At 39.4% G+C, this 22,837-nt stretch overlaps 1 protein-coding gene and 1 long non-coding RNA gene across 3 annotated transcripts in view; one reads left to right on the top strand and one right to left on the bottom strand.

The window, feature by feature from the left end:
- Positions 1 to 22,837, top strand: part of NR3C2 (nuclear receptor subfamily 3 group C member 2) — a 344,127-nt gene that overhangs the window by 287,370 nt on the left and 33,920 nt on the right. For both annotated transcript variants that reach the window (XM_039253773.1, XM_039253772.1), the window contains exons 7-8: positions 16,492 to 16,622; positions 22,298 to 22,455. In XM_039253773.1, coding sequence (XP_039109704.1) covers positions 16,492 to 16,622; positions 22,298 to 22,455 — 289 coding nt within the window. The remainder of the gene's footprint in view (positions 1 to 16,491; positions 16,623 to 22,297; positions 22,456 to 22,837) is intronic.
- On the bottom strand, positions 9,884 to 10,715 carry LOC120246310. The gene is made up of 2 exons (XR_005532012.1): positions 10,633 to 10,715; positions 9,884 to 10,090 (listed from the first exon to the last, which is right to left on the bottom strand). It is a non-coding gene; the product is annotated as an uncharacterized LOC120246310 (long non-coding RNA).

The raw sequence follows: 22,837 nt of genomic DNA, 5'->3' as shown, positions 1-22,837 counted from the left end.
GGGAGGAGCAGAGAAAGATGAGGGGACAGAAGATCCAAAGTGAGCTCTGTGCTGACAGCAGAGAGCCCTGTGCAGAGCTTGAAGTCGCGAATCGTGAGATCATGACCTGAGCCAAAGTCGGTCTTTGGCTGATTGAGCTGCTCAATCACCCTAAAAACCTCTTATCTATATTAGCTTTTTCTGTATCAGTTGTTTGCTGCTTTTTGTGCTTTATATACATTTTCACTCCACATACACTATAAACTTCTAAACCACAGAAAGTATACTTGAAGAAATTTTCCTTAGTGTCTAACAAAATGCTTTTTACATAATTGGCACTTGGTGGCTATTTTTGTTCATGAGCACTCTCTAGCATGAGGGTCAGATGCAAGATCCCTGATATGGGTTTACTGTACGGTGCTGTTAGAGCTTGGCATGTTAACTTAATGAAAAGGATTCATTTTTGTAATGATTTGATTGAATCAAATCATTCAAATTTGATTCAAATTTTACTTCAGGAACATTGGTATATGTTAATATTTCTTCCATGTTGCTTCTTGTAGTATATTTGAGAAATTTCTTAATAGTTAATGAATTTGGGAAAATTCCAGTTTAATATGAAATGAAAACAAAACAAATAAGAAATTGCAAAGAGAATGCACTGTTTAAACCATGTAGAACCATATAAGACTGCACAGAGTAGTAATGATGCAAGGAAGATGTCCTAGCTTTACTTTGAATAACCAGAGGGAGCTGTTTTTTATTTTGAATAAAAGCCAAAAGCAGTTTAAGATGACATGTTATCTTAGTGTAGGTAACTACAGGTTATCACATGTAGGCTTAGTATGGCTAATATTAGCATGTTGTTTTCTACTTCAGTTAACATGCCCAAGGACTTTGGTCTTTTCAGCTAAAAATACTCTTCCTTTCAGTACAAAATAAAAAAAAATTAATGTCCATGCAGTGATTATTACTGCAAGATTGGGCAGGTGGTGCAGAACGGATTGGTCAGTTACAAAACTAAGGACAGCACTAGGCTTCCTCCCTGACACAGGCCATCATCAGACACAGATGGCGTCTCTGATCACGCTCCTCTAGGCTGGAGGAAGAGAACATTTGAATGTGTCTTGATATGCAAAGTATTCACTGAACTTGCATCTCTAAACACTTGTAGAACAAAAACCAAGCCACATGATTATCCATTTTTATCGTACATGAGAGATGATTTGGGTCTTAATCCCTCACTTCTACCTGAAGCAAATTAATAGAATTGTGTACTTGAAGGGCTCTGAAGAGGTTAATTTTTGAGGGATGGTTCTGAGATTGATACTTTTCTGGAAAAAGAGTAGCTAAGGGAAAGAACAAACGAGGCAGCCATAGTTGGTGACCTTCAGCCATCTTGGTAAAGCTCACCTGTGTATCTGCAGTAGGTGTACTGCCCCAGACAGGGTCCACATTTACAGGTGTCGTGACCTTCGTCTCAAGGCCCAATCTGTGCTCCTGCACCTTGAAATAACCACTGCCTCAATAGAATCAGAGGAATTATTAGTTTATAAACTCCTAATTTCCTTTTTGCTATAGGTATGAGGTCACTCTCTGCCTTTGTCCCCTTGGGCTGCTTAACAGAAATGCCATAAGTTGGGTGGCTTAAACAGCAGGCATTCATTTCTTACAGTTTTGGAGGCTGAAAGTCTGAGATCAGGGTGCCTGTATGGTCATGTTCTATGAAGTCCTTCTTACTGGCTTGCAGATGATGCCTTCTTACTGTGTCCTCATGTGGTGCAGAGAAGCAGCTCTGGAGTCTCTGCTTCTGCTGCTGTTGCTCCTCCTCTCCCCTCCTCCTTTCCCCCTCCTCCTCTCCCCCTCCCCTCTCACCACATCTTGAGGGCTGTGCTCATCTAAACCTATTTATTCCCCAAAGCCTCACCCCCTACTATCATCACCTTGGGGGTTAGGACTTTAACATAGGAATTTGGGGGGACACAAACATTTAGTCTGTAGCATCTCCGTTTGGATACTACATATGGTTCAAAAGCAGGTAATAATCAAAAGGTTTAGAGGGGAAGTTTGAAGGTTGAGAGCTGGTGTTTTTAGAGCTTTTGTGTATATAAGTTATAGCTATTGGTGTTTACCTATATTAGAAATTAAAACAGGCACCTGGATGAGTTGGTCAGTTAAGCGTCCAGCTCTTGGTTTCAGCTCAGGTCAAGATCTCATGGTTTGTGAGTTTAAGCCCCAGGCTATCAGCCCAGGCCCTTGCTTGGGATTCTCTCTCTGCCCCTCTCCCCAACCTGTGTGTGTGCGCGTGCGCACGCGCTCTAAATAAATAAATAAATAAATAAATTTTTAAAGATAAATTTTAAAAAAGGACAATGTAAGTGGATATCATAATCACTTCCCCTAAGGTGAAAGTTAAATCTCTTAATTGCTTATCTAAAAAAATGAACAAAGACTTGCATTTCATGAGTCATTGGTAAATATGGAGAAAACCTACAATATGCAAAGCACCACAGTGGCTGTTGTAAGGACACAGTTTCCATCCTCTAGAATATTCTACGGTGTGGTTGGTGAATTAAGACCTATTAAGACACATACGTAGTGGCCCAAAAGGACAAAGGCCACACGACAGGTGATGAGTTTTATTTAACATGGGTGCTCCAGGAGAAGGTGATTGCCCTGTGCAAAGAAAGCTGCCTGGTGGGACTGTGTAGCTTTAAAACTTGAGTCAGCCTCCAAAGGAGGGTGAGACTTTGGATGGGCACAGTGAAGATGACGCTGTACAGTCCATGCATGAGGAACTGTGCCTGAGCAGGAAAGAGGGTGAGCCTCTCAAGTTCACAGTTGAAGTTCTCCAACTGCATATAGGGCATGAAGACTGCAGGCTCACACTTCAGAAGAGAGGGGGCTCTTTCCTTCCCACTCTCCTTTTCTTCTTGCTAGTTGTGATTTCCATCTCTCCTTCCCTCCACAGCTGACTTTTTGTTTTTGTTTTCTTGTGTCATCCCTACTTCTGCATGGCCGTTTCTCCTTCCCTCTAATTTCTCTTTCCCTCTTTTTTCTCCTCTGTCTTCATCCCCCTGTGGCTCTACAGCCCTTCCCTCTCTTTCACTTATCAAATAAAAATATCACATCTGGATGTCAGCTTAGTTTTTAAATTGAGACATAATTGACATGTAACATTGTAAGTTTCAGGTGTACAACACGATTCAATATTTGCACATACTGCAAAGCAACCACCACAGTAAGCCTAGTTAACATCTGTCACCATAGTTACATACTTTTTTCCTTGTGATGAGAATTTTTTTAATTTAATATTTTATTTACTTTTGAGAGAAAGAGAGACAGAGCACGAGCGAGGTTGGGGCAGAGAGAGAGAGAGAGAGAGGGAGACACGGAATCTGAAGCAGGCTCCAGACTCTGAGCTATCAGCAGAGAGAACGATGCAGGACTTGAACCCACAAACTACAAGATCATGACCTTAGCCGAAGTCAGATGCTTAACCAACTTTACCCAGGTGCCCCATCTTGTGATGAGAATTTTTTTTAAGATCTAACTTTCAAATATGCAATATAGTGTTATTAACCAGTCACCATGCTGTATGCTGTTTCCTTAGTTTTAAAATGAGATGTGCTAAGGCTTTCATACACCTTTGCAGGGGGAAGAAAAACAGAAAAAACAAAGTTGCTATTTCACTTCAATATGACGTTTCGTGCTCTTTTTTTTCGGGTGGTAACCCAAAATGGGAACTTCTTTTTCACTTACGTTCCACCAATCTTGGTCTTGGTCTTAGTCTTAAAATCATTGAAATTCTATTCCAAAAGCTACTCCAAGAAGTGACTTTGCTTTCCTAATTTTTATTATATTTTATATCTTTCCTGACCGCTATTCCTTGTACTTGTTTCAGGAAAACACTGCCATCAGCTGGCTGCCCAGCCCCACCCCTGGCTCTTTGGGCTGAGCAGGACAGTGAGGGAGGGGCTTGAATCACACTCTTACTGGGTTGTGAGACCCACTGTCTGTTGAGAATGGGGTCCTGCCTGCTCAAGAGATCACAGGGAGCTAATGCTTTTGAAGCATCACCCTCCACTGTCAGTGCTTCTAGTGGATGAGCACAAAAAGTCCCCAAAAACCTTGTTTGTCATTAAAGACCACATGGCCATTTTGTTCTGATTAGAGAATATTCGGGAGATCACAGAATTTCAGAGTAGAAGGGAAGGTTAGGAACACCAGCTGTACTCCTCAGCTATATTGATTGACTAGTGATTTTCTACAAGTGGGTAAAGAAGATGAGAAATATTTAGGCTATGCTTTGAATAAGCATTGTATTCGTGTCTCTTCATGCACATGTGTAGGTAGTATGGTTTCCGTGTTGCTGTTTTACGGGAAACAGATGTCACTACTGGTGTAGTGGCCCAGTAGTGACATACTTACTTCACCCAATCATGAATGATGCAGTTGTTCATAATGTCCTGAACAAAATCTACTTTGTGACAGATGTTCAGAATAATAAATAAGGACACGTGGCTAATCTCTAATAAATTAATTGAGATGAACATCATCTTTTCATTATTATTTAGGCAGATGATTTATCAGCTTTTAGAATGATTCACACTTAAAAAAAAATAGCTTTCATCTAAAACTATGGCACCAGAAAATGTTTTCTAGGACCCAGTCTGATTAATGAATTGAGTGGCGTCTTTGATAACAGTCTCTGGGCGTTTGGCTGTTTTCTTCTTCCACAGTAGGACTTTGCAGGTAGAAGGAGTCCGTGATCCTTTCTATCATGTAAGGACAGGTGCTTTCTATCTCCTGCAGCCCTGCCCTCACCCGTGCACACACTGGCATCCCCTCTGTGAGTGTGAGCGCTCTGCTGTGGCCTCAGAAGCCTAACTGCACACCTGAGCTTTATCAGAGTAAATGTCCTTCCTTATAATGTGGGCCAGGTCTGTGGCTAGAATAATGTGACTTTTGCCTCAAGAAGAATAGGATTCCATAAGTTGTGATTTAATGCAAATCTTTTATCGTACTCGGAAAAGTGATTTGCTGTCACCCTTTACTCACGCAGTAGTCTAGCCACGCTCCTGAATTCAGCAATTAACTTTGTTCACATTCTTGAAATTCAGTAGTTATCAAAGTAGGAATCTAGCCTTTTTATGGCTCCTTTTTACAAGTGAGGAAACTGTGGTCGTTTATTGAAATTAAGCCATGTCTTTAAGTATATACCTAAAATGTCCCTGTTTGAAGCAGTAATAGCTCACTGAAGGTTTTCTGTCTTCTATTGAAACGTCTGTGGTCTGCATATCATTAAATGCGCAGAAATTTAGTATTAAAGTCTACATCCTACAAAAGTGAGACTTTGATAATTTTTAAAAAATTCTTTCACCAAAGAATATTGGGTTTTTTGTATCCTTTCTATGTGATGAGCCATTCAGGTGTTAAATCTTAACATGGTTTCCATTTTATTAAGTGCTCATGAGGTTCTAAGCATGCTGTTGGGTATTTTAACCTTACTATAGCAGTTAAGAGGAAATTTTCACAGTGGGTTATAGCTTCATGTTTTCTTTCCTCTACCAGAAGTATGTGTCCTTGTACCAAAAGAAATTGTGCTAACTATGTAAGTATTTAAAAATCTAAATTTGTTGTAAAACAAAAAGAATGTTTTACAAAAAAGCTGTATATAGAATATATGAGTAAAAGGATTTTTTTCATGATTTCTAGGGCTGTCACTGGTAAATAATGGTTGTGTAGCCAAGGCCCTTCTCAGTTTTTAGATTGTCAAAATATGATTTTGATCTGTGTAACTCTGTAACATCTACTAAAGTCAGTAGCCATTGTGATGCTTAGGTTCAAGGGTACTTCTAAGAAAACACATCCCTTCTGGAACATCACTTAAGGTGACAAACCAAGCATTGAGTTAGCGTTTAACTCTTACTAGAGTTGACCATGTACAATTAATAAAGAATTGATGAATGTCATAGAGACCATTGGGATACCAGTCTTTGGCTCACTAGTCCAGAAAAGCAACATTCTCCAGCAATTCTTAGACCAAAGTGACTGAGTTCTGCCCTGGCTTTAAGTAAATGATGTAAATAGTCTAACAGATATCAAAACTGCAGCTAGCATAATGGTCCTTTTATGGGTATATCTTGTTTGTCAGTTAAGGAAAAATCTGGGGAAACTATGATCAAAACTGCATACCATATACTGGAATATTTTGAATGTTCAAATTAAGTTCATTTTTATTCTAATTAAGGTTTAGGAGGGAAAACCCCCTATTTCTGCATGCTATTCTTTAGGAAAATAACAAGCCTAAGACAGAGACCATCTGGTAATACTGACCACTTAAGATGTTGCATTTATTCAGACATAATAATGTGGTTTGCAGCATCAGATGTAACGTCTGGTCTTTCCGACCGGCTGTGTATGTATGCACTACACCACTCAAGTTATTTCACTCTCAGTTGTGAGATGGACAGTATGGCTGTATGCATCCCAGCAATGTAATACACACACATTCCTAGGGACAACTTACGGAAGTAATAGCAATGTTAGCACACTCGTTTATGAAGTCTTCCTGAGACTCCAGGGAGCCCGGCCCTGAATGAGCATTGCTGGGTGTTGTTGATATCTGTATTTTAAGAGCAACTCACAGTCTGCGAAATCCATCGGATTTACCTGTTCTCAGTGACTACCAGATATTTATTTAGCACTGGTGTAATTTGGGATCTATGCACATGCAAAAAAACAACCACAGATGATTATCCAGGCGAACACACGGCTTCAGAGTGATGAGAGTTGCCTGTTGCTTCATCCATGGGCTAACGTGAAATGTCTCGAAAGTTTTTTCTTGCAGTCCCTTACTAAATAAAGTGATGTTTGACACCCCTGAAGGGTATTTAGGTGACCAAGGTACAGTTTAGTGCAATATTGCTAAAGGATTGTAAGTTAAAAAATGTCACTGTACCTTTCATAGACTCCCATAGGTGGAAGAGCTGGGGACCTTTTGTGCTTTGGCATTTATAAAATCAGCCAGTGTGAACAGATTATGTTTATTAAATGTGAATTCTTGGAAAGAGAAAAGAGTGATAAAGGTAGTTCTATATTCCCTTCTCCCTCAGGGTACCAGAACTACAACAGACAGACCTTTGAGGAAGTGTTTCTGACTGACTTTCTGAAATTATGGTTTATTAAAGAATTTTTACTCTTCCTGCTTTTAAAAAGCATTTAGCACAGCCTGCAGTAAAAGTACATACAGTAAGACTATATGTAATACAGAAATCCATACAAGAAAATCCATCAAGACACAAAAAGGCAAAAGGCAAATAGCAAAAACAGAGAAGAAAAGAGATTATTTTATTTTATATATTGTAAAAGAAGAAGAATGAATGAAAAGCCCGAACCCTAAGAGAAGCTGCTTAATTAAATGCAAATCCTAGTTTCTTAATCTCTATCAAAGTACAGCAGATAGGATCATGGGCTATAGAGATGCCTTTTTTGTTTCTAACAAAAATGTTTTCAATTGTGATAAAATACTTGTAACAGAAAATTTACCAACGTAACCCTTTGTACCTATACAGTTCACTAACGTTAAGCATATTCACAATGTTAAGTAGGTAAGTCCTTGTTCCTTCCTCCCGCCAGGCCCTGGGAATAGTTGTTTTACATTCTGTTCCTATGAGTTTGACTGCTCCAGATACCTCGTATCAGTGGAATCATGCAATATTTGACTTTTTGACTGGCTTATTTACTTAATAGAATATCATTGAGGTTCATTCGTGTTGTAGCACTCGTCAGAATATGCTTCCTTTTTAAGGCTAAATAATATTCCATTATATGGAAATAGCACATTCTGTTTATCCTTTCATCTGTCTAGGGACACTTGGGCTGCTTCCACATTTTGGATATTGTGAATAATGCCACTGTGAACGTGTGTGTACAAATGTCTCTTTGAGACCCTGCTTTAAATTTCTGCAAAGATTGTTTAAGTAGAAGTTAGCTTGTGTTCTCTCTGTAGACAGCCACAGCATGAGAAGTCACAGTAGGTGTTCGGGCTAATACTTAGAGCTCCTGAATTCTGCAGGTGCCCATAGTTTGGAATGTTTTGTAGCTTGGATTTCTCAAAAATTTACCTCTAACAGAAGATAAATATGATTCCAGGATTGCATTTAGTTTGGGTCAGTAATTTCCCAAATCAACTGCCTCCAGGTAGAACTCCAGATAACCAAATGACTAAGCTTTTCAAATACTTTTTTTAGTAGTGTCTTGGTAAACCAATACTTGAATACCAAAGCAGGAGTGTTCCTTCTAACGGCCATTGGCCAGTAGGTATTTTACATTGTAACTATCCTCACAATGTAAAATAGGGCAACACTGTTAATATAATAATGGTAAGAAGGCATGGGTCCTATAGATATGAAAGTTATTCAGATTATTTAGCTAAATTAAAAGAAGGCAACTGGCATACAAATCATTTAAATTGTGAATGTCTTTGCTACTCTGATTATCATGGGGCTTTTTCTAATTCCCACTGTTATCATAAAAGTGAATTCCATTTTCAACCTCAAATTCTCTCAAAAAGCCAGGAAAAAATATTTTCTAACTCTTGAATTATTCACTTTTGTTCCAAGTTAATCAGGTTTGGAGACATTAGATTATTTTAATATTTTAAAACTATTTCCAAATGGCCATATGATTGTGGATGTTCTAAGAGAGAATCAGATAAAGTTATAGCTCTGAATAAAATTGGTTTCTTAGTCTGAGAAAATGACAAGTTTGCAAAACTTTTGAAATATTTACTTCCTTTTTTTTTGAAGTGTTTCTTAAAAAATATTTTAGAGGTATCATTCTTTTAGATTTTATCCCAAGGTCTTTGGAATTGGAACAGGGTCTCTATGCCCTTTTTGGTTGTTGTATTTATTTATCCAAAAATAGAGTTCATTCTGTACTGCAAATGAGATGTTTATAAATGATGACATGCTCACTGTTGAGAAGGCTGTCAGTTATGCAGGTCTGACATTCAGTTTAATACAGGATGTTGCCAACTTCAGTAATCTCCTGCTGTCTTTGTATCGATTCAGTGTTCAAGGGTGACTTTTGCATTTACTGTTATTTTTTAGGAGCATTATACAAATTTTGTCTTCTCCTCAAAGTTTTTCATGTATTTTTACATTACTGAAAATGAGGTAAGACTATAAAATGAATAAAAACACATAGCAAAGAGTATTTCTGTGAAGTAATATTGTAAAATTAATACCAGCATCATGCCAAAAAGATTGTCCGTGTTTCAGCTTCTATGGATGTGCATTTCTGTGCATTTAATCTAGTTGTGCAAAAATGATGTGCTGTAAAATGTGCTTTTAAGATTGCCCATTTTTTTGACATTTCAAGCTATACTGAGTACCTGGTACTCTTCATTTGGAGAACTCAGTTTCATGCGATAGAAACAGCTGCGGCATTCACAAACACAAAATCTTACCACATAATGGAGAGCAAAGGGTAAACAAATGAGCGTATGTAATAACAAAACACATGCGGTACCAAATATCTCTTCATAATTGTCAAGAGATGCTCTGGAGAAAAAGCTAAAAACTGTTGGGCCACTGGCAAAACAGCCTGAGTTTTGAAGTGGAAAACCTGGTGTTGGCTCCTGGCTGCTGCATCGTGTGCCTATATTTCCTTACTGTGAGCATGAGGCTCATTCTTCACAAGACATTGTGAGAATTAGCAAGAATAAACCTAGCTTTGGTGTATGGTAGGCGCCTCATACGTGATGGCTGTGAAGACCATGGAGGTTATTCGAGTAATAATCCCTGCAAAGAAAAAGTTAAGGATATGCTGTTCAGACTGAAAGGGCAAAAAACCCCAAACAAACAACAATAAAAAACACATGCATTCTTTAGGTGTGTTGTCACACATTGATGTTCTAATCTGTCTTCCAGTAGAATCTGAGGTCTCTAAGTAACCTTTCATCAGTGCATGGATGTTTTGTCAACACATCTGAGACGGAAACACTTAAACAGGGAGGTGGTTAGTTCTCCTCTTCTTCTCCAGGCACGTTCCTTCCACCTTCCTGGAAATCGGCACTTTCTGGTTTTTCTCCTCTGTTATCTGCCTACATACAGAAATAATAATGATAATATAATATTGTGTTCCTGAAAGTCATTTTAAGAATTCGATTATTGCTTGGTTTGTTTTAGCCAAAGTAATCTTGGATCTCTTGGAAACATTTTATTTTCTTTATTATACCAAAAAAAATGAATCTTATAGTTGTACAGTACTTTATAATTTAAGAATTTCCAGGGATGCTATGGTGGCTCAGGCAGTAAGCATCCAACTTCAGTTCAGGTCATGATCTTTCGGTTTGTGAGTTCCAACCTTGCGTCAGGCTCTGTGCTGACAGCTCAGAGCCTGGAACCTGCTTCAGATTCTGTCTCCCTCTCCCTGTGCCCCTCCCCCACTCATGTTCTTCATCTCTCTCTCTCTCTCTCTCTCTTTCTCTTTCTCAAAAATAAATAAATATTTTAAAAGATTAAAAAAAAAGAATTTCCATAAAATTGGTTCCTATATTTCTGCAAGGTTGAAATTATCATTGGTATCACAGTTGGATATGCAGTAAGTCTGGGTCTCAGAAACGGAACCATCACAGACTCGCACCTGGAAGGGCTCACGGGCTTCACATCTCCTGACCTTCCTGGGGTGAAGCCAAGGATGTCTCTGCAGTCTCCAGCACAGGGTGGCCTGAGGAATCAAATGCGTAGAGTTAGCTTTGTAATTTGTATAACATCAAATGCATGTTGTGCTGTACTCCATGGATATCCTAATTTGTAATCCACTCCACCCCATGTTACAATCTAAATCTCTCCTCTTTTTTTTTTAGAAAGCTATGAAGAACTTCACAAATGCCATATCTATCTTGTTAGACATTTGATCTTCCTTTGTGTAAGTTTTCAGTATTATCTTGCTCTAACAGCATCATCTTTTGCAAATCTTCATCTGGATGTCTTCACTTTTTTCTTTCCTTCTCTCTCTCATTCATTTGTGGAACATTTATTGAGCAAAGATTGACACATGACACTTGGCTTTCATATTCTATTTAATATTCAGAAAGGTTAGCCAGACATGGATCCTGCCTTTAAGAAGCTTATCGTTAGCAATCAGAATGGTGGAACTGAACTGAGCCTTTTTTTTTCTCTAAGCACATAGAAATTCTGCATTTAAAAAAGAAAGTCTTGGATATATAGGAAAGCTTAAAAGGGGGAACAGATAGGTGCAAGAAGAGGGAATTCACAGCCAGAGTTGGTTAACTTGGACCCAAAGCTGTAGTTGGTGCACAGACTAGTGGATGTAGGTGAATCTCTTTGGGGGGATATTAAGACAAACAGGAACAGGAGACAAGAACATAGATTCTGGCAAGGCTGGGCCTAAAGCAGAGCCTCTCGCATAAAGCCATGGCTCTGCAAAAATTTCACTGTCTCCTAACAAGGACAGTAAAACTCAACATGCCAGCCAACCAGCCCAGGGACATGGCAGGAAAGCTGAAAGAAATAAGAAACACAGGCCTGTATCACATCAAATGTGGAGCCTAAATTTAAACTCCACAGGTCTTGCAAAGAGCATGTAAGCTAAGAAATTAACATAAAAACTGTCCAAAACAAGAGAAGTGCTTATACCCCTGACAGTTATAAATGCTAAAACTTCCCTGTAGAGTCCCTTCCACAAGGCAATGCCCCGGGGAGTCACGAAGGCCAGAACCATACTTAGACGTGCATATTAGCATCGCAGAAAATCGACCACCACCACCAAAACATCTGAAAGAAACTATGAAATGAACACGTTAAAAGTATTCAGGGATATAGTACGTAAAGATGTAATTTAGGTAAAGAAGATATAACAACCAGAAAGTAAGAAGTACTTTATGGAAAATAACAGAGACGTTTGAGAAAGAACAAAATAGTTATTTCTAGGCACCTAGACACAAAATATGTTGTCATTAAGAGACTGTAGACATTAAACATATCAGACACAAAAAAATATGTATAGTTAGAAAGTAGATTTGAGAAAATCACCTAGTTACAGTCCAGAGAGATAAAAAGATAGAAATATGAGAGGGAGGTTGATATGGAAGATGCAATGATAAGGTCCAAGGCCCTGCTAATAGGAGTCCAAAAAGAAAAAGTAACAGGAATGGGATGGGGTGAAACTTAAAGAAACAATGTCGAGGAACATTTCAGAACTGAAGAAACACCTACATCTTCAAATCAAATAAGGATATTGAGTCCTGAGCAGGACTTAGGTCCTTCGTAAAAAACTGTAGGCAGCAAATAAACAGGGAATTTTTTGTAAGTTTCCAGAGAGAAAATGCAGGCTACCTGCATTAGAATGACAACTAGCTTCACAAGAAATCTTCCAAAAGCAGCTTATATTAACACCCAGCTACAGTGGAATACTGTCTTCAAAGTATTGAGAGAAACTATCTGTCAAGCTGGAAATCTCTAACTTTTTAAAGAATGAAGGTAAAATAAGGGCATTTTCAGACAAATCAAGACCGAAAGACTTGAACTTTCAGTGACTGACCGCTGTTGAAAGCATTATGAGAAAATATCCTTTAATATGTAAGAAATCGAACCCAGAAGGATGGAGTGAAGTGAATGGAACAGTGGGGACCAAAGAAACACATCAGTAATGAGACAGATGGGCATGTGGGAGTAAAGAGAGATGGACTGACTTCAGGGGAGATGTGAAAACAGGTATAATTTAATTTCTAAAGAGCAGTAACATGGAGGACTGGAAGCAGTAGACCAAAGATATTCTATTTGTTTGTTTGTAGGTTTCTCATGGAAAAGCTATTGATTAACTTTCAATTTTTTTAATTTAATTGTATTTTTTAAAAGAAATTTAACGCTTTATTTCTGAGAGAGAGAGAAAGAGACAGCATGAGCAGGGGAGGGCCATAGAAAGAGGGAGATACAGAATCTGAAATGGGCTCCAGGCTCTGAGCTAGCTGTCAGTACAGAGCCCGAAGCGGGCTCCAACCCACTAACTGTGAGATCATGGCCTGAGCCGAAGCCTGACGCTTAACCAACTGAGCCACCTAGGCACCCCAACTTTCAATTTTTAAGTATACAAATTCACAACTTAATAATTAAAGAGTAGAAATAAAATGTGTACCTTCTGAATCCAGTACTGGACAAAGGAGGATTTTTTTTTTAATGTTTATTTTTGAGAGAGAGACAGCACAAGCAGGGGAGGGGCAGAGAGAGAGGAAGACACAGAATCTGAAGTAGGCTCGAGGCTTTGAGCTATCAGCATGGAGCCTGCCCCGCCCGGGCTTGAACCCACCAGCTATGAGATTATGAGATCATGACCTGAGCTGAAATCCAACTAACCCTTAACCAACTGAGCCACCCAGGCACCAGCAAAAGGGGATTTTTTTTTTTAAAGCTGGATCAACTCCGTAAAAGAAAGGAATGTGGCCAAAACAAACAAACAAACAAACAAACAAAAAATGAAAGAAAGAAAAGAGGAGGGAAGGTTAGAGTGATTAAAAAAAAAAAAATCCAAAAACATCAGTAATCACAATAAAGGAAAACATTTAATTAAGTTGTTATATGAATACACAGACTCTCAGATTTTTTTAATCATTTTCTTTTTGCTGTTTATAAGAGACATGTGAAATGTAATTGAGGTATACCAGGCAAATTCTAAAGAGAGAGCAGAAGAAAGGAAGAAACAGGAAGGAAGGAAGGGAGAAAGGAAAAAAACAAAATTAATAACAGAAAAAAAATTTTAAGACCAAAAAAACTAGGAATAAAGATGGTGTTGCTTAGTGATAGAAGGGGAAAGAGCTTAACAATGACATGGGTAAAGATGGAGAGACACATCCATAAGAAAAAACCCAAATGGTCAGCATTTGGAAAATGTTCAGCCTACTGGTGTTAATGGGAATACAAGTAAAAGCACCAATGGGGCTATCCTTTCAACCCCCATCAGCTGGCAACAAATTTTAAATTGGATAATGACAAGTATTGCCAGGGAAGTGGAATAAAAGGAAATTCTTATCTCTTACTGGTTGGAATGGAAGCAGCAGATGTGCGCTGATCTGTGACTCAGCAATTCCGCTGTCATTGTGTATCCTAGATGAGTGCACAAGGTATTCCTTGGGCATCATCTGTGATAGTGGGAAAGAAGAAACAACCCAAGTGGTCGTCATCAGTGGGATGGATAACTAAATTATGATATATTCAAACAAATGAAACTTGCATCAGTGACAGTGAATTAAATTACAGTTACCTGTATTAAAATAGAACTACAACATTGAATGAAAATAAGTTGCAGAAGGATGTGCATATCTAATCTCAAATTTACATAAAACAAAGCAGGTACTCTATGCTGTTTTTATAGATACATACACGTAGTAAAATATACACATCTGAGAGGAAATGGTAGATCGCCCAACATGCGCAGGTTCCCTTCTTGAAGGAAGACAAATGGGAACCAGAAGGAAGACAGAGCAGGCTGTAACTCTGCCATGTTTAAATTTTGAAAGATCTGAAGTAAATATGACAAAAACATTAGCATTTATTTGTTCTGGATGGTGGATGCCTAGGCTCCTGCATATAGTATATGTGTGAGCGCACACGTGTGTGTGTGTGTGTGTGTGTTTAAAACATCTACTTAATTAAAAGTATCTTACAGCTTATGGGAGACAAAAGACATATAATAGTAATGGAGAGAAAATGTTCTGTGTTCCTTTTTGAATTCTATGCAGGTCGCTTTTGGAGTTGAGGTGAAAGGGTTTCTGCCAGTGAGCGGAACCCAGGAGTGCATCCTGGGAGAGGTATCGCAATGTTACTGTCCCACAGACTCCCACCTGCTGTCAGTCACCCTTGAAAATCTATCAGCCATCATTGACCTCTTTTTTTCTGTTTCTTTGGCCTTTTCCCGTTTTTCACTAATGGTTTCTTTTTCAATTATTAAATTCTGGTCATCATAAAACAGTAGTTACCCAGAGCCTCCCAAATGATTTATTAACTTGAGAAAGAAAAACCTTAAAAAGGAACTGATGCTTTGCTTAACTTCTCATGGAAAGAGACAATGATGATTTCTGTTGTTACATAATGTAGATTTTTAGGGAAACATTTGGATTTGTTGGAGGGAGAAGATTGGTTGGTTGTTTCCGTGGAAACGTGCATATATTGCCCCAAACCCCCATATTGCTTACCGCCTTTATCAGAAAGGTTCTATTGAAGGTTCTCACATTTGAAAATTTTGTCCAGTTGCCTTTTTTTTTTTAATGTTTTATTTCTAGGAGAGAGAGAGAGACAGCGTGAGCAGGGGAGGGTCAGAGAGAGAGAGGGAGTCACAGACTCTGAAACAGCCTCCAGGCTCTGAGCTGGCAGTCAGCACAGAGCCCGACGCGGGGCTCGAACCCACGAACCACGAGATCATGACCTAAGTGAAAGTCGGACGCTTAACCGACTAAGCTACCCAGGCGCCCCTGGGTCACTATATTCTAATAAACATGCTTCTGGATGGAAATCTGCTAACACTTCAGCATGGAAAAATAGGTTTGACTGAGAAAACTACATTTGTGAATATAGTCTGTCTTTTGGCATAAGCAGATGCTACTTCAGTTTGCAGACTTAAAAGTAAATAACTTTTCTGTGACTTAATTGAGCAAGGATATGTTTAATATTACCGAAGTCACACCATGTATAGGATGGGGGGTAATAACCACGTGGTAAGATCTTTAACACGATGATTGAGCTCTATTCTGGTGAGCTTAGAACAGCTGCATTTTGTGCTAGACATCACTGACTTGTCCCAAAAAGATAAATTGTAGGTACAAGCAGCAANCCTCCAGGCTCTGAGCTGGCAGTCAGCACAGAGCCCGACGCGGGGCTCGAACCCACGAACCACGAGATCATGACCTAAGGGAAAGTCGGACGCTTAACCGACTAAGCCACCCAGGCGCCCCCAGTTGCCTTTTGAAATGTACTGCTGCAGATAGTTAGCAGTCATGTTTCATGACGTCCATGAGGGTGGTCCATGTGGAAATAAGACTGATCGTCACTGTTCTGTGTTCACAGCGTATAATACAATTTATCAAAATGCTCCATACTTGGTATCTCTAGCTGAAAAGGAACAGAGGTTTGTGGGCTTTACCCCACATCACATTGGCCCCTCTGCCGTACAGATGCTTTCACTGTATAAGACAACACAGTCATCCTTACTCTTGACATAAAATTACATAATGGCACACTTTGAAAGAGTTTGGCTTCAGGGCTTCTGACACGTGGTTACAGGGTACTGGTAAATGGGATGGCAGTGTTGGTCTAGAAGCAATTTGCCAATCAGTGTGAAATCTAACCTGTCATTCAAATACATATCTGCTCCATGTTGAAGCCAAAGGAAAACTTTGACTCAGATCTCTTATTAAGCTGTCTTGGGCCACCAGTCTGGGTTTAATCATGAATCTTGTATTCTCAGACATTTTTTTCATTTCCTTTGTAGAGAGAAGATGCATCAGTCCGCCATGTATGAATTATGCCAGGGGATGCACCAAATCAGCCTTCAGTTTGTTCGACTGCAGCTTACCTTTGAAGAATACACCATAATGAAAGTGTTGCTGCTGCTAAGCACAAGTAAGTTGATGTCCACTTGGTCCCTTTTTCTACATTATCTGATAACCTTGCCTTTAGGAGATTAGCCTGTTTATAGTTTCAAGTAGTTGGCATAAAAACTTTTCTGAGTTGGTGGGAGAGGGGCTTTGGTCTTTAGTGAATGAACCAAGTTGTGTGGAGAGTATGAAGCTTTGAGTAAAGAAGGAGCATATTCCTTCATTCCTTCATCCACCTAACCACTAAATATTTAGTAAGGGTCTGTTATAGGTATTGGAGAATTAGGCAGATCAGGAACTACAGGGGTGAATCGGGAACTATAGGAGTGAGTGAGGTGCAGTTTTTGCCCTCAGAGAGTTTTACTATAAGAAATTCAAAGGTAATTTTAATACATTGCGGAAAGGGATTCTCCAGTCATGATGGAGGATAAAAGAGTGTCATGATGGCTCAAAAAAGGGAGAAGCATGTTTTGTTCTGGGGATTAGGGAGGGAGTCATGGTGAAGCTGAATCCTGGAGAACTTTGCAAGGATTATGATTGGATGTGAGGTCTGAGATGGCATTCCCATGAGGGGATGATGTGAGGGATCGTGGAAATGTGGGAAAGCATATCCAGGCGATAGTACTTGGCTCTGGAAGAGTTGTTTTGCCCGTTAAGTTTTAAATTTCTATCTTATTTATGTATTAATTTACCTTTTCAAGGTGTATCAGGTTATATTGGGTTGGAGAGGAGTGAGGAATAAAATTGAGATGTAGGTTGGACCATCATATTCAATACCTTGAAGGTCAGAAGACACCTGACCTTTACTGGGTGGGTGGAGGAGTACAGCACCGCAGTCTTTGAGCAGTGGGGTGACATGACCTAAGCTGTGTTCTGTGTTTTTATGAAGATGTATCTAGAATGGATACATAGAATGGATTAAAGGGGAAAGAAAAGGGGAGGCAGAGAGGCAAAGACAGAATTTAGCCAGTTTAGAAGCACAGAGACCTGCTGTGAGCTCTTGAAATAATGACCTAAATGATGATGGTATGATGGACAGGAGCAAGTGCATTCAAGAAACACTGCGGAACTGGCAGCTGACTAGAAGGGGAAATAAAAGGGTATGGGTCAGAAGCGATACAGGTTTTGAGCACAGAGAAATGACTAAGGTGACAGTCATACCATTAAGAGGAACACATTAATATTGGGACTTAGAGCAAATTTGCTGGAGTTTTAGAAGCTGAGTTCTATTTCAGATGGGTTGAGTTTCAGATGTATCCTAATAGGCCAAAAGATGAGGTGAATTGGGGACTGGAACTCAGAAGACAAGTTTGGGGGTTAAGATATGAATGTGGAATTGTCCTCATAGAAAATTGTCATCTGAAGTAAAATGGGGAGTGGGGTTGCCGGGGTGCAGAAAGAAGAGGAATGATCCAGTTGACTTACATGAAAGGAAGATGGCGGGACCGAAGGGACAGAGATGGAGCTGTCAGCAGGCACAGAAACTGGGAGCCAAGTACTGGTTTCCAAAAGGGGAATGACTAAGAGCAAAGCTTCCCCGAAAGAAAACTTGAGAACTCAGAGAACAGCCTACTCGGGTTGACCATTAGACTTCGAGCAGCTGCCAGATGGCCAGGGACTTGCAGACTGATGGGCAGCTCTTCCAGGCTTCTGGAACCAAGTATGAGAGAAGAGAGTTGATGACATAAGGTGCCAGGGAGAGACAAGGCAGGACAGGATTAGCCTTGGCAAAGATGTTGGGTACTTCTTCCTGGGGCAACGACACAGCATTTTCAAACTGAGGCCATAGATAGAACTTGAGGAAGTTTACATCAGAGGAGAGCAATGGCAGGAGACAGTATGGAGAAGAAATGTCTAAGCCACGTGCTGTGGCTGCTGAGGAAACTGAGAAATGTTCTGGATGCCAGGGCGAGTGGCATGGACTTCAAGGGATGAGAGATTATTGAGTGACCACCTGGAAGCAGAAAAGAGAACCCAGTGCCTGCCCAGCCCCCCGTCCCCTTGGCCCATGAATCAGGGATGGGAGAGAAGGGACAGTTCTCAGTAGAGTCATTTGAGAAGAAGCGTCATCACTAGCCAAGGAGGGAAGGGGTAAGAAGAGACGTTATTTCCAGCAAATAGGGACCGGATCCGGGGAAGAGTTAGCCTGAATCAAGTAGTGATAAAAGCAGGAAGAGGGGATGCGATAGTGACTGTGGATAAGTGTCTGCTTCCCTGTGGTTACCACCTCACAGTGTTTGAAGTGTTCGTATATTATCTAGTTTAATGCTTCAAACAACCCTCTGAGATTGATAGCCCCCTTCTAAAGTTAACAGAAAGGAGGCACACCGGTGTTTTTGTTCAGTATCCTCTGTGAGTTAGAGCTCAAACCCATGGCTTTGGACTTCACATCCAGTGTTCTGCTGTCCCCCAGGGCGGGGAGCAAAGGGTGGAAAGACAGGTTGGTGGCACCAGAGCGCAGGAAGAGTGGAGCGGTTAGCAGGCTGGAGCCAGGCTCAGGTGCAGGGGCAAACTAGCAGCCTGCTAGGGAGGTGGGACCAGCACTTCACAGCTGTGTTTTGTTTGGCCCCCACAGGAATTTAGGTTGCTTTCGGCCTTTTGTCTTGTTTTATTTTCATTGAATTTAATCGCCCAGGGCAGGGCATGCCCTCTCTGGTTTGCCGCAGGCCTTACCATTCCTCACTAATTACATTCAGCCAGTCTCCTGTAGGGTTGTGTTTGCAGTCCTCATCTGCTGGGTCGGTAGAACCAGGCTCTTTCTCCCTGCTCTGCACTTCCTCAAGATTTCTGATGTTCCTGATTTATCCTTTTGGAATATAACTGGAATCTATAAATTCGGTAACTGTGATTTTATTCCCCTTTCCAGGCTATGTCATTAACCACTGCTGGCTTGAAAAATGTTTTAGATAGATGTAGATATAGATAGATATAGATATAGATAGATATAGATATAGATAGATATAGATATAGATAGATATAGATATAGACATAGATATATAGATATAGATCAGATGGGTGATAGAATTTAAATACAGTATTTTTTTCTAAAAATGCTCGTGATACCAATTCTTTATAAATTTTGACTACTCAATCTTAATTGGTGTCTTATCCTTTTACATCATTTAATCAGTCGGCTTTTAATCAATTCTGATATCATTTTGAAGCTGCCCAAATTAATTTATTAGCTTCCAACTAGCTCTGTACTTTCACTTCTGGTTTTTGTAGATGCTGGAAAAGCAACATAAAAAGGCAAGAAAACATAAGTAAAGAACTGTATGAATCATAGAGCTGCAGGCTTTAGTAAACTTATTTTGCTAAGCTATGACAAAATGTGTGAAAATTGTTCTTTTTATTTAGGATGTTAAATTGCACACCTAATGTCCAGTGTATCAAGAACGCCTGTAGCAATGACATTGAGAGACTCTTGTGTTCTTAATGCTTATGGAAGAAAGCAGACAAACCTTTACCCCAGTTGTCTCTCTGCTCTTCTCCAGCCCATAGATTTTGGATGATTTCCAGCAGCCCTGCTGCATTTAATAAGTAAATTCAGAAAATCTGGGCCGACCTCCAAATTTTGAGGTTTTGCTTAAGTTCTCCTTATTTGTGGGTTTGTTTCAACTCCTAAAAAATCTGGCCGGGAAATTGGTACAATATATTTCAGTTATAGCAATAATATACAAGTAATATTTGACACAAGTTGTTTATAATCTTGAGAATTTCTGATACAGGACTATCCATATGAAGGTCTTTGGTGAATTTTAGTAGACATACCAAATAGTAGTGAAATTTATTCACTCCATTTTAATTTTAGGTAATGTTTTAATGTATAGGATGATATCCATAAATACTTATATTGAAAAGCAAAAGGCTTACTCCATAATATTTTATAACTGAAAAAAATAAATGACAATTTGTGGGTGGGCACTATTTGCAAACTATTTGTAAACTTTCAGTTTCTTTCAGAAAGTTTTAAGTTAACATTAAAATTTTGGTAGAAAGTAGATCTATAGTTTGACGATTAACATCCTGGTTATTACCATCCTTTATATTTTTTATACTTTGAAAATAAGGCTTTATTTTTAAAGAAAACAAGTTATTTGTTATATAATGGATGGCATTTAACTTTTAACATGAATGTCAAATATTTGAAACGACCTCTACTGTTATGGTGGTCTCAGGAATTTGTGCAATTACTATTAGGGATTTATTTTTCCACCACAGAAATAGACTTAGATAAACCATAAAGCAAAAGCCTCAACCATTAAATTCGAGGAGACTATTAACATAATATGTGAATTTAATTTGCGAGATCATCCATATTTTTGTATAGGACAACAGGGTTTTATTTGGAAACAGCAGTATTCTGGGCTTCCAGGGTTCTCATAATACTAAAAAATGAACTTAGCCCTTCTAAAAGGCTGATGACCCAAGTGAATTATTATTTATCCCAGTTATGATTAATTAACAAACATGCTGTATAATTAAGAAGTGAAAGTAAGAGCAGTTTCCAGCTCAGAATGTTAATTTCACAAGATGAATTTTCTTTAGATCTTCATCTCCTAAAAATAAAGTCCTAAGTGATTTCATTGTTCAAAGTTAAAGCATGCATATAACTATTTATTGGCAATAGTTGGAAAAGAGCGAACATGTGAGTAGACTTTCAAAGGGGATACTTTAGTTTGCACTCTGCCCTACGTACACCTCCTTCCAGGCACAGGAGCACCTCTCCTCTGTAAAGTGCTTTTGCACGTATCCTAGGACAAAGCACCTCCTTTCAGCAGGTTACAGAAACCTGTTTCCAAGCCCTGAATCCCAAATAAAATTAAAAGCCAGCCACTACATAAAAGAAAATAGGATCCTTCACTTTCTACTTTATCACAGATAAAGGTGAATGTGGTTTATTCTCTTTGAAAATTTGAGATTTTGCCTTGCACGCAGAGCCACTGCTGTGTTACTCCTTTGTACACACAGACCAGTGCACAGAGCCACCACCAGGTTGTCTGGGAGGCCACATGACTGTGCCCAACTGCTCATAGGATCCTGGCACAAAGAAGATGGAAAGCGCTTCTCAACGTGCCTGGCCTCCCCCTTGGTTGACGGCCAGTTTCCCCAAGTGTCTTTGATATTTGAATATGAATGTGGAGATGTTGCTTTCTAATTCTAGCCCCAGCTTAGATTGTTGGTTGCTCTTGCAGTTGTCCTAGAAAATCAAAGTGTCTTTTCCTATCTATGAAGTACTGGAAATGGAAAGTTAGGATTCATAAAAAACTTTGATGACAGGCCATGAGGCAGTGTAGCATTGTGGTTAAGAGGCAGGCTTTGGAAATCGACCTAGGCTTCTATCCCTTCTCTGCCATTTATTTATTGTGTTCCTTGGGCAGAATTAAACCTCCAGTCTCCAATTTCCACATATGTAAAATGAGAATAATGATTATGTCATAAAATTGATGTCAAGATCAAGTTAATATATGCAAGGTGTATGTTAATATACATCCAATAAATAGCAGTTATTATTCTTTCATATATGGATGTGAACAAGAGTTCACCAATAGATAACTGCCATATTTATTTATAAATGCAATTAATTATGATTCAGTTTCAGTCTAAAAGTATGAACCTAAAAACCCCAAAATATTCTACTCCATTGTTAGAGCTGTTTTCCATCCTGGGAATTTACATGTCTGTATTCCTTAAACACAGTTCCAAAGGATGGCCTCAAAAGCCAGGCTGCATTTGAAGAAATGAGGACAAATTACATCAAAGAACTGAGGAAGATGGTAACTAAGTGTCCCAACAACTCTGGGCAGAGCTGGCAAAGGTTCTACCAATTGACCAAGCTTCTGGACTCCATGCATGATGTAAGTAGAGCCTCTTGGTGCCTGTTAAATGAAGGATCAACATTCACACACTGCTGACCAAACAAAACTGGAGAGGGGAGAAAGAGTTCTCAGGGCTTTGGGAAGAAGAGAGGTAAATTATCCAGTGGGAGGCAGCAAGAGTTGAGAACTGATTAGGAAGGAAATTTCCTTCAGAGAACCTTGAAACAAGCCTCATTGAAAGTAGAGGGGTGGCTCTTTTCTATTCTGAGCAGGATAAGAGCACTGTGGACCATAGTAGTGAAACCCCTGTGTCCTGGGCCAGGGAAAGCCCTCAGATTTGCTACAGGTGTCAGATCAAGTTTCACGTTTCTGCTTACAATTTAGGAAATGTTTGGTTAATAATAATGTTTGTTTTAACATT

The sequence above is a fragment of the Hyaena hyaena genome, unplaced genomic scaffold, assembly GCF_003009895.1.
Source record: "Hyaena hyaena isolate Hyena2069 unplaced genomic scaffold, ASM300989v1 scaffold_464, whole genome shotgun sequence".
Lineage (NCBI taxonomy): Eukaryota > Metazoa > Chordata > Mammalia > Carnivora > Hyaenidae > Hyaena > Hyaena hyaena.
The sequence above is the reverse complement of the archived record's forward strand: the minus strand, read 5'-3'. Positions and strand labels throughout refer to the sequence as shown.